The 13,110-nt window shown below is 42.3% G+C and overlaps 1 protein-coding gene across 1 annotated transcript in view; it reads right to left on the bottom strand.

Annotated features, from left to right (window-relative positions):
- LOC124271757 (vacuolar protein sorting-associated protein 35-like) overlaps positions 1–13,110 on the bottom strand; it is a 114,088-nt gene that overhangs the window by 72,326 nt on the left and 28,652 nt on the right. Inside the window, exon 8 of the mRNA XM_046706923.1 lies at positions 6,810–6,893. Coding sequence (XP_046562879.1) covers positions 6,810–6,893 — 84 coding nt within the window. The remainder of the gene's footprint in view (positions 1–6,809; positions 6,894–13,110) is intronic.

Raw genomic sequence — 13,110 nt, forward strand, 5'->3', positions numbered from 1 at the left:
GCCCCTTTCGGCTTCAGCACGGAAAAAATCGTATACTTTAATCATCAACTGTTTCACGTCAGCATTCAACTTCATTTTTCATCAGGCATGTGTATCCCGTGCACGACGAGATAGTGGCTGTTCCGTTTCTGAGGTTTCACCCCGCCGCGACAGATAACAACTTTTGCGTTTTCAATGATGATAGTTTCTTAAACAACTTTTTTAGTGGAGTCCGGACAATTTTCAAATATAAGAAAGCTGTTGGGTATTAGTAAATGATAAACATGTGTACTATTTATATTTATGTGGCAATTTTGTACAATGATAAAATTTGCAATTCATCGGTCCGTTTCTGACTCAAATGGACTGTACCAAAAGGCACCAGTTCATCACCAGATCTATCTATGTAAGAAGTTTGGTAAAGAAATATTGAACGGTTTTAAAGTTCTGCTCCGGAAAAGAGCACCAACACCAATTTCAGTCAAAGTCAAACTTGATGCCATGGAAACGCAAATAATATTATAATCAGAAATACAAAACGACCAAAAGGCACCAGTTCACCACCAGACCTATCTATGTGCCAAGTTTGGTGTAGAAATATTAAACGGTTTAAAAGTTCTGCTCCGGAAAAGACATATGTGCACGGACGGAGTGTATTTTAATACCCCCCGCAAAACGCGTTGTGGGGATAAAAATGTATCTTATCGGCATGTGGGGGATATCATATTTTCGAATGATGTTATTAAGATTAGTCTTGGCTAAGACTGTTTTTCGAAAATCGAGGGAAATCCTGACTCTGTTTTGATGAATGAAAAGACTATTAGCTTCATAAACAATTTAAGTGATATTCAAAATTATTTTGACAAGTTACAGATGGATGTGTCTAATGTGAAAGCTCCAGTTGAAGCAATTGACCATTAAGTGTCAAAACATGGTTTTGATTATAAAATCAGTTGCAAACGATTGACTAAAAATGACCAGACATATGAAATACTTGTGAAACAGAGTTTGCTGGAAGACATTTATGACAAAAAAACATATTCAGTATTTTATGTGCCGAATTCCTGAAACTCTAGGAAGTCTACAGATTAGCGATTGTTTCCAGTATAATCAATTAAATTCTCAGTACAACACATTAGCAGTATCCTCTTTAAACGTTACATAATATTTCCTGTCTCTAAATAAATGGAAAAAATAATCCTTTACCTGTTTATAGCATCATACCCACTTTCCAACAGATGATCAATGTTTTTACTATGATATCCTAATAGAGAGGCTGTGCTATGTTCCAGATCTGTCCTGTAAGGGGTAAGTAAACAGACATCCCATCCAGGTTCAAAAGGTAACATGCACTTCTTGGTAGACAGGCAAGTGCATTAAATAAAGACATGATTGAATTTAGACGTGTATCAGTATTATAGGGAAAGACATGTCATCAAAATGAAGGCCCCACAGGACCTGAGATGGTATTGGAGAAGACAGGATAATTTCAAATTTCTACCCTTTCACAGCCAGGAGAATAAATCCAAATTAGGGTAAGTAACTTTACAGTGTTATGATATTGATGTGGACTTATATTGATAATCCCAAAAACCTGTTGATTACTATTGCTGGCGTAAGATGCACACATCACACATTTAGTATTTAAAGTCTCTGTCAAGTTCTGGAGTGCTGGAGAGTCTCTAAACTATGTGTACCCAAATCTACATGGTTGAACATATATATATTGGATACTTGTCTATTTGGTTGTCAAACTTAACATCCTTCAGGGGAAGGGTGACAGACTCCATCTTTCATATAAATATTAGGCACATAAGTCTCTTCTTTGAAGGTTCTTGGTAATCTCAAGTAGTCAGCAATCCAAGTGTGTAAGATTGGTTCCACGAAAAAACTATTCCAGAGTTGATACCCCTGATGTAGAAATGAGGCATCCTGAAGTGGCCAATGCTGTGATGAGGATGTCAATGAGATTAACTCAGTACAGAAGATAAAGATTGAGACTGATCATGTTTAATAATTCCTAATCTGACTGCTGATCCTCTTGAACAGTGGCATGATTGTCAGAGCTTGTTGATGATTACCCACTGAAGGAACTTATAATGACTCCGGTAGGTGATGGGGTGAAACCAAACAGGTGAGATATGTCCAGTGAGCAGAACGCATGATATTGCCTGCATGTAAAACTAAGGTTCAGAGTCCATGTCTGTAGATATGAGTAGTGAGCAGAAATGCCCTGACAGGTTGATTGTCTGTCTATGTCCAATCACATTTGGAGCCTCAAAGTTCATCATGAGTAGTGGATTCCAGCATTCCTTCTGACAACATGTGTCATCTCGATGATGAGTCCATAATAAGGCTTGGATCTCTCAAAGTTCATCATGAGTAGTGGATTCCAGCATTCCTTCTGACAACATGTGTCATCTCGATGATGAGTCCATAATAAGGCTTGGATCTCTCAAAGTTCATCATGAGTAGTGGATTCCAGCATTTCTTCTGACAACATGTGTCATCTCGATGATGAGTCCATAATAAGGCTTGGATCTCTCAAAGTTCATCATGAGTAGTGGATTCCAGCATTTCTTCTGACAACATGTGTCATCTCGATGATGAGTCCATAATAAGGCTTGGATCTCTCAAAGTTCATCATGAGTAGTGGATTCCAGCATTCCTTCTGACAACATGTGTCATCTCGATGATGAGTCCATAATAAGGCTTGGATCTCTCAAAGTTCATCATGAGTAGTGGATTCCAGCATTTCTTCTGACAACATGTGTCATCTCGATGATGAGTCCATAATAAGGCTTGGATCTCTCAAAGTTCATCATGAGTAGTGGATTCCAGCATTTCTTCTGACAACATGTGTCATCTCGATGATGAGTCCATAATAAGGCTTGGATCTCTCAAAGTTCATCATGAGTAGTGGATTCCAGCATTTCTTCTGACAACATGTGTCATCTCGATGATGAGTCCATAATAAGGCTTGGATCTCTCAAAGTTCATCATGAGTAGTGGATTCCAGCATTTCTTCTGACAACATGTGTCATCTCGATGATGAGTCCATAATAAGGCTTGGATCTCTCAAAGTTCATCATGAGTAGTGGATTCCAGCATTCCTTCTGACAACATGTGTCATCTCGATGATGAGTCCATAATAAGGCTTGGATCTCTCAAAGTTCATCATGAGTAGTGGATTCCAGCATTCCTTCTGACAACATGTGTCATCTCGATGATGAGTCCATAATAAGGCTTGGATCTCTCAAAGTTCATCATGAGTAGTGGATTCCAGCATTTCTTCTGACAACATGTGTCATCTCGATGATGAGTCCATAATAAGGCTTGGATCTCTCAAAGTTCATCATGAGTAGTGGATTCCAGCATTTCTTCTGACAACATGTGTCATCTCGATGATGAGTCCATAATAAGGCTTGGATCTCTCAAAGTTCATCATGAGTAGTGGATTCCAGCATTCCTTCTGACAACATGTGTCATCTCGATGATGAGTCCATAATAAGGCTTGGATCTCTCAAAGTTCATCATGAGTAGTGGATTCCAGCATTCCTTCTGACAACATGTGTCATCTCGATGATGAGTCCATAATAAGGCTTGGATCTCTCAAAGTTCATCATGAGTAGTGGATTCCAGCATTTCTTCTGACAACATGTGTCATCTCGATGATGAGTCCATAATAAGGCTTGGATCTCTCAAAGTTCATCATGAGTAGTGGATTCCAGCATTTCTTCTGACAACATGTGTCATCTCGATGATGAGTCCATAATAAGGCTTGGATCTCTCAAAGTTCATCATGAGTAGTGGATTCCAGCATTTCTTCTGACAACATGTGTCATCTCGATGATGAGTCCATAATAAGGCTTGATCTCTCAAAGTTCATCATGAGTAGTGGATTCCAGCATTCCTTCTGACAACATGTGTCATCTCGATGATGAGTCCATAATAAGGCTTGGATCTCTCAAAGTTCATCATGAGTAGTGGATTCCAGCATTTCTTCTGACAACATGTGTCATCTCGATGATGAGTCCATAATAAGGCTTGGATCTCTCAAAGTTCATCATGAGTAGTGGATTCCAGCATTCCTTCTGACAACATGTGTCATCTCGATGATGAGTCCATAATAAGGCTTGGATCTCTCAAAGTTCATCATGAGTAGTGGATTCCAGCATTTCTTCTGACAACATGTGTCATCTCGATGATGAGTCCATAATAAGGCTTGGATCTCTCAAAGTTCATCATGAGTAGTGGATTCCAGCATTTCTTCTGACAACATGTGTCATCTCGATGATGAGTCCATAATAAGGCTTGGATCTCTCAAAGTTCATCATGAGTAGTGGATTCCAGCATTTCTTCTGACAACATGTGTCATCTCGATGATGAGTCCATAATAAGGCTTGGATCTCTCAAAGTTCATCATGAGTAGTGGATTCCAGCATTTCTTCTGACAACATGTGTCATCTCGATGATGAGTCCATAATAAGGCTTGGATCTCTCAAAGTTCATCATGAGTAGTGGATTCCAGCATTTCTTCTGACAACATGTGTCATCTCGATGATGAGTCCATAATAAGGCTTGGATCTCTCAAAGTTCATCATGAGTAGTGGATTCCAGCATTTCTTCTGACAACATGTGTCATCTCGATGATGAGTCCATAATAAGGCTTGGATCTCTCAAAGTTCATCATGAGTAGTGGATTCCAGCATTCCTTCTGACAACATGTGTCATCTCGATGATGAGTCCATAATAAGGCTTGGATCTCTCAAAGTTCATCATGAGTAGTGGATTCCAGCATTCCTTCTGACAACATGTGTCATCTCGATGATGAGTCCATAATAAGGCTTGGATCTCTCAAAGTTCATCATGAGTAGTGGATTCCAGCATTCCTTCTGACAACATGTGTCATCTCGATGATGAGTCCATAATAAGGCTTGGATCTCTGAAAAGTTCATCATGAGTAGTAGCCATTCCAGTATTCCTAAGCAAGGTTGCTTACAAAACTGAAATGGTCATTCCTACTGGGAGTCCATAATAAGACTTGGATTACTTCCGATAGCAGAATGAACAATCATTAATATTACACAAACTAGATGCCGGAAAGCATATTTTCAATGAAAACAATGAGGGGTGGGCAGTAGAGCATCAAACAGAATGCTTCTAAGATATGCGGAACAAGTTATACCCTTGGAAATCTTAAAAACAGGACATATTCACTCACATGTGGCAGGAAAGAGAATGAAGATAGCTGGATAGCTGATAGTCACATGATCAACAGGCAACTTTGCATGCTTTCCATGAGCTACCTGTGACTAGCTACAATAGATAGAGCTGGGGTATGTTTGGGCAAGGCTGAAAACTTTGTTCCAGGCCTTTTCCACTCCATGGTCTAAAGAACAAGAGAATGTGAGATGGGATAAGTTAAAAAAAACAAATCAGGTGTTCACATGAGTGTCACTCCTTGGTCACATGTTACAACGGTATTCATGAAGGCCATGGCAGAGTTTGATAACAAAGAGCAATCAATTAACATATTATCTGCTAATAATATTTACACAGGCACTTCATGTCAAGATAAGGGTGTATTCCAACCTACATAATAAACTTACTTTTAACCAATCCACTGTACAAGATAACAGTGATTAGTAATCATAGTTAATCCTTTCACCAATGTTTTTTGCTACTCAAATGACCATTTCTGTCCCGCTGTGCTGTAACATGCATATAACATACTATGTAATTCATTCTTCATATCAGGCCTGGATTTATAAGCCAGTCTTAGACTGAAAAATAACATCAGCAGCTGTACTGGACATTTGCGGGTGAGCAGTGTAGGACAGCTTCTAGGATGCATTATATCTAACATTCAGTTACAATGTTTCCAGGAGCTTTGTTATTGTCATTGCTTCCCAACATGTGCAGTGAATCTGACATTATGTAAAAATAACAACATGACATTTTTAATGACACCAAGAGACTCAAATATCTAACAAATTTACGTATAGAGCCATAGTGAGTGAGTGAGTGAGTTTAGTTTTACGCCACACTCAGCAATATTCCAGCTATATGGCGGCGGTCTGTAAATAATCGAGTCTGGACCAGACAATCCAGTGATCAACAGCATGAGCATCGATCTGCACAATTGGGAACCGATGACATGTGTCAACCAAGTCAGCGAGCCTGACCATCCGATCCCCATAGAGCCATAGAATCCATCCCATTGTAGACAAACTTTATTGATAACAACATCTTTATTTTATGGTGCAATGTTTTGATACAGATTCTTGTATGGTTGTCAAGCAGGAAAAGTCTCTCTCCCCCTCAAGCCAAAGTGAGTCCTAATTAGATTCTAAAGTTTCATAATACTTTTGGGAAATATTGCCTATATTCATAAATAGAATTCTCAGAAACAACAGAGAGTATACCTTTCAGTGATTTCATTTGTGAACCACTCTTTTCCAATGATAATATCAAAATTGGAAACAAAACAGTTAAATGTAAGCATTGCGTGGCCTTTGGTATATCACACATTGGTGACCTTATTGATGGCAAATTTATTGACTTTAAAGAACTTTGTACACTTTGTTCATCACATTCCTAACATGAACATTCATGATATTGTGTACACAAGGCTTTCCCTTTCAGCCAATGTCCCATATAAAGTGTTTCGATGCAACTGGAAAACACAAATTGTGATGATGGTTGTCAACTTTGTGAAAACACATAAATTTACATAACTGATTTATGCTTTAGTTGTCTATCTGAGATAAAACCCATTTACTGCTGAGCTAAAGAAACACGTTTTGGATATGATGGTACTGATTTACCTGAATGATGCATTCCATGAGGTACTCCTGAGCAATAGGATCACGGCAGTTGACTATTTGCTCCAGAACTCCTGGCAACACATGCTAAAATGACAACAATGTACAAATACACAAAGTGACCAGATTAAAAATTAAAACAACTCTGCATCTCAAATCAATTATGGACAAATAATGGCAGCAATGATTAAAGTCAGACTGCAAGTTGAAATTGTGAGTGAGTGAGTGAGTTTTACGCCACACTCAGCAACATTCCAGCTATATGGTGGCGGTCTGTAAATAATCGAGTCTGGACCAGACCAGCCAGTGATCAACAGCATGAGCATCGATCTGCGTAATTGGGATAGGATGACATGTATCAACCAAGTCAGTGAGCTTGACCACCCAATCCTGTTAGTTGCCTCTTACGACAAGCATGTAATTTTCTGAGTAAAATTGATATTTTATACTTATCCTGACTCATGTATTATTGCTTGTCTCCTTCCTTTCCCGAACGTTTGTGGAACACTTGTATCTCCTTTTTGAAGCTCCCTTAGAAAAAGCAGACGTAAAATCACTACTCACCACGAGTTGTCTCCCTCTCGGTTTTGGCGGGAAAACAGCACCACCCGTCTTCCCACTCTTCACTCTCTCCGAATTGCTAGCCCGACACTTCGCTGGGAAATCCAAAGTGCCTAGCGGGGAGGTTGGGAGGGCTTACCTCATGAGTCAGGATAAGTATAAAATATCAATTTTACTCAGAAAATTACATATTTTTCCTTATCCTCACTCATGTATTATTGCTTGTAGAATCTGACGGATTTGGTGGTGGGTCAAGCCACTTCTGGATTCCAATTGTTGATTTACGTCTTGCATACCCCCCTATGGGAACTTCCTGGTAGCACTTCAATTTACTGCTAGGCTCTGCTGCTGCTGTAACCTTTTACTTCCAGCTTTCTCTGATGGGGGGACCACAATTGTTAACTTTTGGTCCTTGCTTCTGTTAACATTTTTATGTAGATTTTTGCAACTCCATCTCTTGATGCAAGCATCAAGTGGAGAAGCCCTTCTTATGAACGAGTACGTCCTTACAAGTACTGGGTCTTATCACTTATGCTAGTCTGTCTTAGACGTGCATATGGACTCTACAGCTGTAACTCTCCTGAGTGTAGGCTTTTGCAAGTCATGTGATAAAAGGGCGAGACTGTCTCAGCGCCTCTGTGGAACTGTCAATTGTTGTGCTACAACAAGTGGGCCGAAATGGTGAATGCCAGAGACGTCCTCAGTGGCGATGTCTCTCAGGTAGTGGTTGGCAAACACCATGTCCGATTTCCAAAAGCAGCCCTTCATTATCCTCGTGATAGAGCAGTTTGAATGTAGAGCGAGTGTTGATGTGAGAGCTCTAATTTCGTGTGGATTGGAGGCTCTTGGAGGATCAAGTCCTGCTGCTTTGTAGGCCCGTAGAATGACAGTTCTCATCCATATTGATATCGTAGTGCGAGAGATCTCAGTCTGTGTCTCTGCCGATATAGGGATGAAAAGACGCTTGAATTTTCGTCTCCTTTTCCTAGACCTTTGTAGGTAGACTTTTAATGCTCTTACTGGGCACAAGGATAGGTCTTGTGTATCCTGTGGCCCAAGGACTGATGATAATGCTGGGATGTGGAATTGTCTGTCCGGTTGAGCTGGCAGTTGATTCTTTGCTATAAGGTCCCATCTCAGTCCCATATGCACAATGTTTCGATTTTCATCAAATCGTGTCCTTTCAAAGTCTAGAGCATGTATTTCCGACATCCTTGCTGCTGTTGCTAAGGCAATCAGGAATAGCGTTTTCTGTGTCAAGAACTCAAAAGATGTCCTATCTAATGGTTCATAAGCGTCACTGGTGAGATGCCGTAGAACTATGTTGAGGTCCCAAGCCGGAGCTTTAAATCTCTGTTGTTGGTCCTCCAGTTTAAAAGAGCGTAGTAAGGCCAGTAACTCTGGTACCTTAGTCAGTTTTACACTCGTCCTCATAGTGATAACTGAGCTCAATGCCACTAGGTATGTTGAGAGTGTTGACCCTTTTAACCGCTTCGTTTGTCTAGGTGACAAAGATAGTCCGCCACTTGAGGGTGTGTCGCTTTCATGGCTGTGAAGCCTGTTTTCAAAGCGTAGGTCTCAAAGCTTCGCCACTTGTCGTCGTACAAGTTGCGTGTTGACTTGCGTAAAGGTAGCGTGACCGCTTTAGCTGCCCTGGCTGAATATCCTATTCATATTATCTATAATAATATCTTATTCAAGCACGCCTTGATACGGTCCATGCGTGTAGGCGGAACACCTTGGGGTTGCCGTGTGCTTGCTTTGTGTGTGGATGTACTAGCAAGTTTGTCCACTCTGGTAGTTGCAGTTGAGGCAGTCCTAGTTCTTGTATGAGAATGGGGAACCATATTCTCGCTGGCCAATAAGACGCGATCAAAATCAGTTGCAGATTCCTCGTCTGCATGATTTTCTGCAACACTTCCGGTATTAGAGCTGGTGGTGGAAACGCGTAAGCATTTAGTCCTTCCCAAGAGATGCTTAGAGCATCTGTTGCCCATGCTCGTGGATCTGGTATGGGAGAGACGAATGTTACCAGTTGATTGTTGAATCTTGTGGCAAACAAGTCTATTGCTGGCGCTCCTATCTCTTGTATGATCTGTTTGAAGATTTCTGGATGTAGCATCCATTCTGTTGGGGATGGCTGAGTTGGACGAGATAGTGCGTCTGCTATCACATTCTTGGCTCCTGGAATGTGGCATGCTTTATGTGGATGTTCAGATTGTCTGTTATGCTGAACCGATGAAAGCACAGGTTCAGAAGGTTCGCCGACCTTGTTGACCCTTCTTTGTTTATGTAGAACGCCACTGTGGAGTTGTCCGTGTGTACCTTTAGATGAGCATTTTATAGAATGCTGATCCAGTGGAGTATGGCGTTTATCACTGCTTTCATTTCTAGCATGTTGATATGCAGATCTTTCTCTTGTAACGTCCATTTCCCAGCTGACACTTCGTTGTCAAGGTGTGCTCCCCATCCTTGGAGAGATGCGTCCACATAGAGATGCGTTTTGCACTCCGGCTCTGCTAAGTAGGTGCCTCCGCAAACATTCGATCTCTGAGTCCACCATAGTAGATATGGTTTTAGTCTGTCCGGGAGTCCAAAGGGGTCCGGATCGTCCAGATGTGCAATTACGAAGACCTGTAGTGGGCGTAGTTGTAATCTCCCTCTGCGCGTCATATCTTGTGCTGACGTGAGGAGACCCAACAGACTCTGCCACTGTCGGAGTGGCCACGGAGAGAGAAGAGCTTGCGATACCATCTGTTGTATCTTTAGCCAACGGTCCTCTGGTACTGTTATGCGGTTTTCTGTTGTGATGAGCCGAATTGCTAGGAACTGCAGGTCCTGTGTAGGCTCTAGTTCCGACTTGAGGACTGAGTAGGCTCTGCCAACTTCGTAGTAATAACGGAGAGAGTAGTACTTGAGATACAATGGCTTGTATCTAGATCCAACGATCGTGAAACCCTTGCCATGTCCGTAAGGGAAACGAAGCAATGTCCGACTCTGTGACTGCCATCGTTGTGAAGTCTATATAAAGTAGACTGGCTGCCGTAACCAAAAGTCTGTCAAACGTATGTTGCTGCAATTCGCCTGATGAACCGTCTTTAATGCTGACAGGGAAGGTCTCTAACCCTGTGAAGACAGAGGAAACACGTAGTTCCCGTCTAACTGGACTGTAATTGAGGCCTTCCTCCCACGTTGAAAGGTTGTTGTCACTTGTAAACAATTCCCTGACATGTGAACTACGTCTGACTTCTGCGCAGGGCGTTGTCTCTCATGGACCAATCAAAATGCAGCATTTTGATTCCTTTAGCTTCCCGTGATGTGCGTCACCAGTGTAGCTGAAAAAAGGTCCTTGTAGAATCTTGTGCAGTCGTTGATATCTTATCAACACTCGGTCTTGTCCGTAGCCTTCCGGAGTTATACGAGTGACCACGTGTATAGAGGGTTGCATGGTAAACGCGCGAAATATTTCGCCGCGTAATACCGATGTAGGTAGGCTGTTTTCCTGGCTGCTGTGACTGTTACTTCAGACCTGAAGATAATGCAGTCATCCTTTTATACAGATGATCAGCTGAAGTCTACACCTCCTCAGCGCTGCCACTTGTAGATTGCATTCATCGATCTCAATGAAGCGTCGTAACATACCCTCTTTGTGTTGAAACACACAGGTCCTTGTAGAGTTGATGGTCAACTTTGTTGTAAGTTCTACAAAGGGAGTCGTTGCTGATTTTGTAGTTTACATCAATCTCTGGAGTCTTTATGCAGGATCCCATGTAAAGTAGCGGGAATTCCCAAGCTTGGACGTTGGGAATATGTTGACTTTGTAACTTCATAGCCTTAGCAAGGCTGTGCTGAACCCCGCCAATGTAAATACCTGATCTGTACGCTCTCCAGAGTAGCGTTGGGACATCTGCCTGATGACACTGGCTAGTGTATCAATGGACTTTATCATCATGACTTCCCTGGATTCCTTTGTGACTTCCTTGGCAACCTCGTCAATCTCCCCTGCAAAGATGGATGTTGTAGACCATGGAGCTCTGTGCAGAGTCTTAGTGAAGCGTTCACTCCAGTTACATGAAGACAATAGTCCTTGTCTTCTGACGAGCGTCAATGCTGCTGATATGGATGATAAATGCTCTGACATAAAATGGTGGTCCTTTTTCTGCGTTAGTAGGGCAGAATAAATCATCCGGTCTTCTTCTGCAGTAGAGTTCCTGAACTTGGAGATTAGCGTTTCATTAATTGCCCTGGATCTGTTAAGTCCGAAGAACATCCTTCTGTGCCAGCTTTTTGTCATCAATCTTGTAAGATTTGTCCGGGTACTGTGGGATAGTCCACATCATCGCCATTCATTAGGTACGTAAATGCTTCATTCTCTTCCTTAGAGGGTGACGCTAGGTCTAGTCCATTAGCCGTCCAATATTTTATCTCTGAGTCCGAAAATATGATACCGCCATTGTCCTCTGTATCATGTCCACTGGTATAAGATCGTTGAATATCCTTTGTTGGGGATCTGCGTGGCGATCTACGTGGCGATCTGCGTGGCGATCTGTGTGGGGATGAGTATGTTGAACTACGTGTAGTTCTAAGAGGCGATCTGTATGGCGACCTGCGTGGAGGTGAGCGTCTTCTAGGCCGGGATTGCCTTCCTGGCAATGTATTCCTAAGTGGTGAATCCTGTGACGACCTGCGAGGTGTTGTTGATGCCCTTGAAGATAATTCAGATGACCTTCGCGCAGGTTAGAGGTTTTGTTGAGGGTCTGAGTCCCGAGACGTCTCTCTAAACCTTCTAGGAGGTGTAGGTTTCTTCCTCTGTGAAGTGGGTAGCCTGCGTGAAGGTTCTTCATTAGCCTCATCATCTGATGACGATCTATTTGGTTCTGAAGAGCGATCCGTCCTTCGTGCAGGTTTGCTGACGTCATGTAGTGTAGATCTGCTCTTAGTCCTAGAGCTACATCCTCTGGTAGGCCTCTCAGATGTATCATCCATCAGTGTGGGGTCCTTCGTGCAGCACTGGATCCTCTCTGAGGTTGATGACTTGAACATGAGAGCCGCCTGGTTGTCCATCATGTGAGGTTCTTCCCTGCGCGAAGCGCTTCTCCATCTTTGTTGAGAGAATTGCTGCATAAAGGCCCCGGGGTTGAATGTCTGCGACGACTGTAGTGATGTCGTATCTGAGATGGTAGCGATATGGTCCAGGGATCGCTGTGCCTCATGGATCTCTGCTGTCAGTGTAGAAGGTAACTCGGACTGCGTAGAGAGGGCTGCTGACGTTACCGTTGCTGAGGCCTGCTTTCTTATGCTGTATCTCTGGGATGATCAACAACGGCTCATCATATAAGCCTCTCTCTTCCATCGGGACGATTTCGGCCGACAAAAGTCCTCGTAGTCTGTGAAGAACTCCCGTAGAGCTGGTTGAAGCCTTAGGGGTGTAAGGCTTCTTCTGCGTTGAAGATGGCCTCTTTTTCTTCATATGGGTTGAGGAGTTGTCCGACGTAGAAGACCCTTTCTTCGACGTAATGGCGGACCTCATCCCACGCCCATCTTCTGAGGACGCCTCCAGCAGGTCACTGGGTGGAAGTATGTTGTCTGACAACGATAGACAGCTCTTTAGGGACTCAGTCGGTTAGCCATGACTTGCAAAAGTCGCCTGGATTTATCCTTAGCACGCCTAAGTACAGAGAAATAATAATTATTAAATTCAAATTTTTGTTAATTGCTGACATAATTTACAGCGAGAGCTGGA

This window comes from Haliotis rubra, unplaced genomic scaffold (genome assembly GCF_003918875.1).
Source record: "Haliotis rubra isolate DU_JTF1 unplaced genomic scaffold, ASM391887v1 Scf163, whole genome shotgun sequence".
Lineage (NCBI taxonomy): Eukaryota > Metazoa > Mollusca > Gastropoda > Lepetellida > Haliotidae > Haliotis > Haliotis rubra.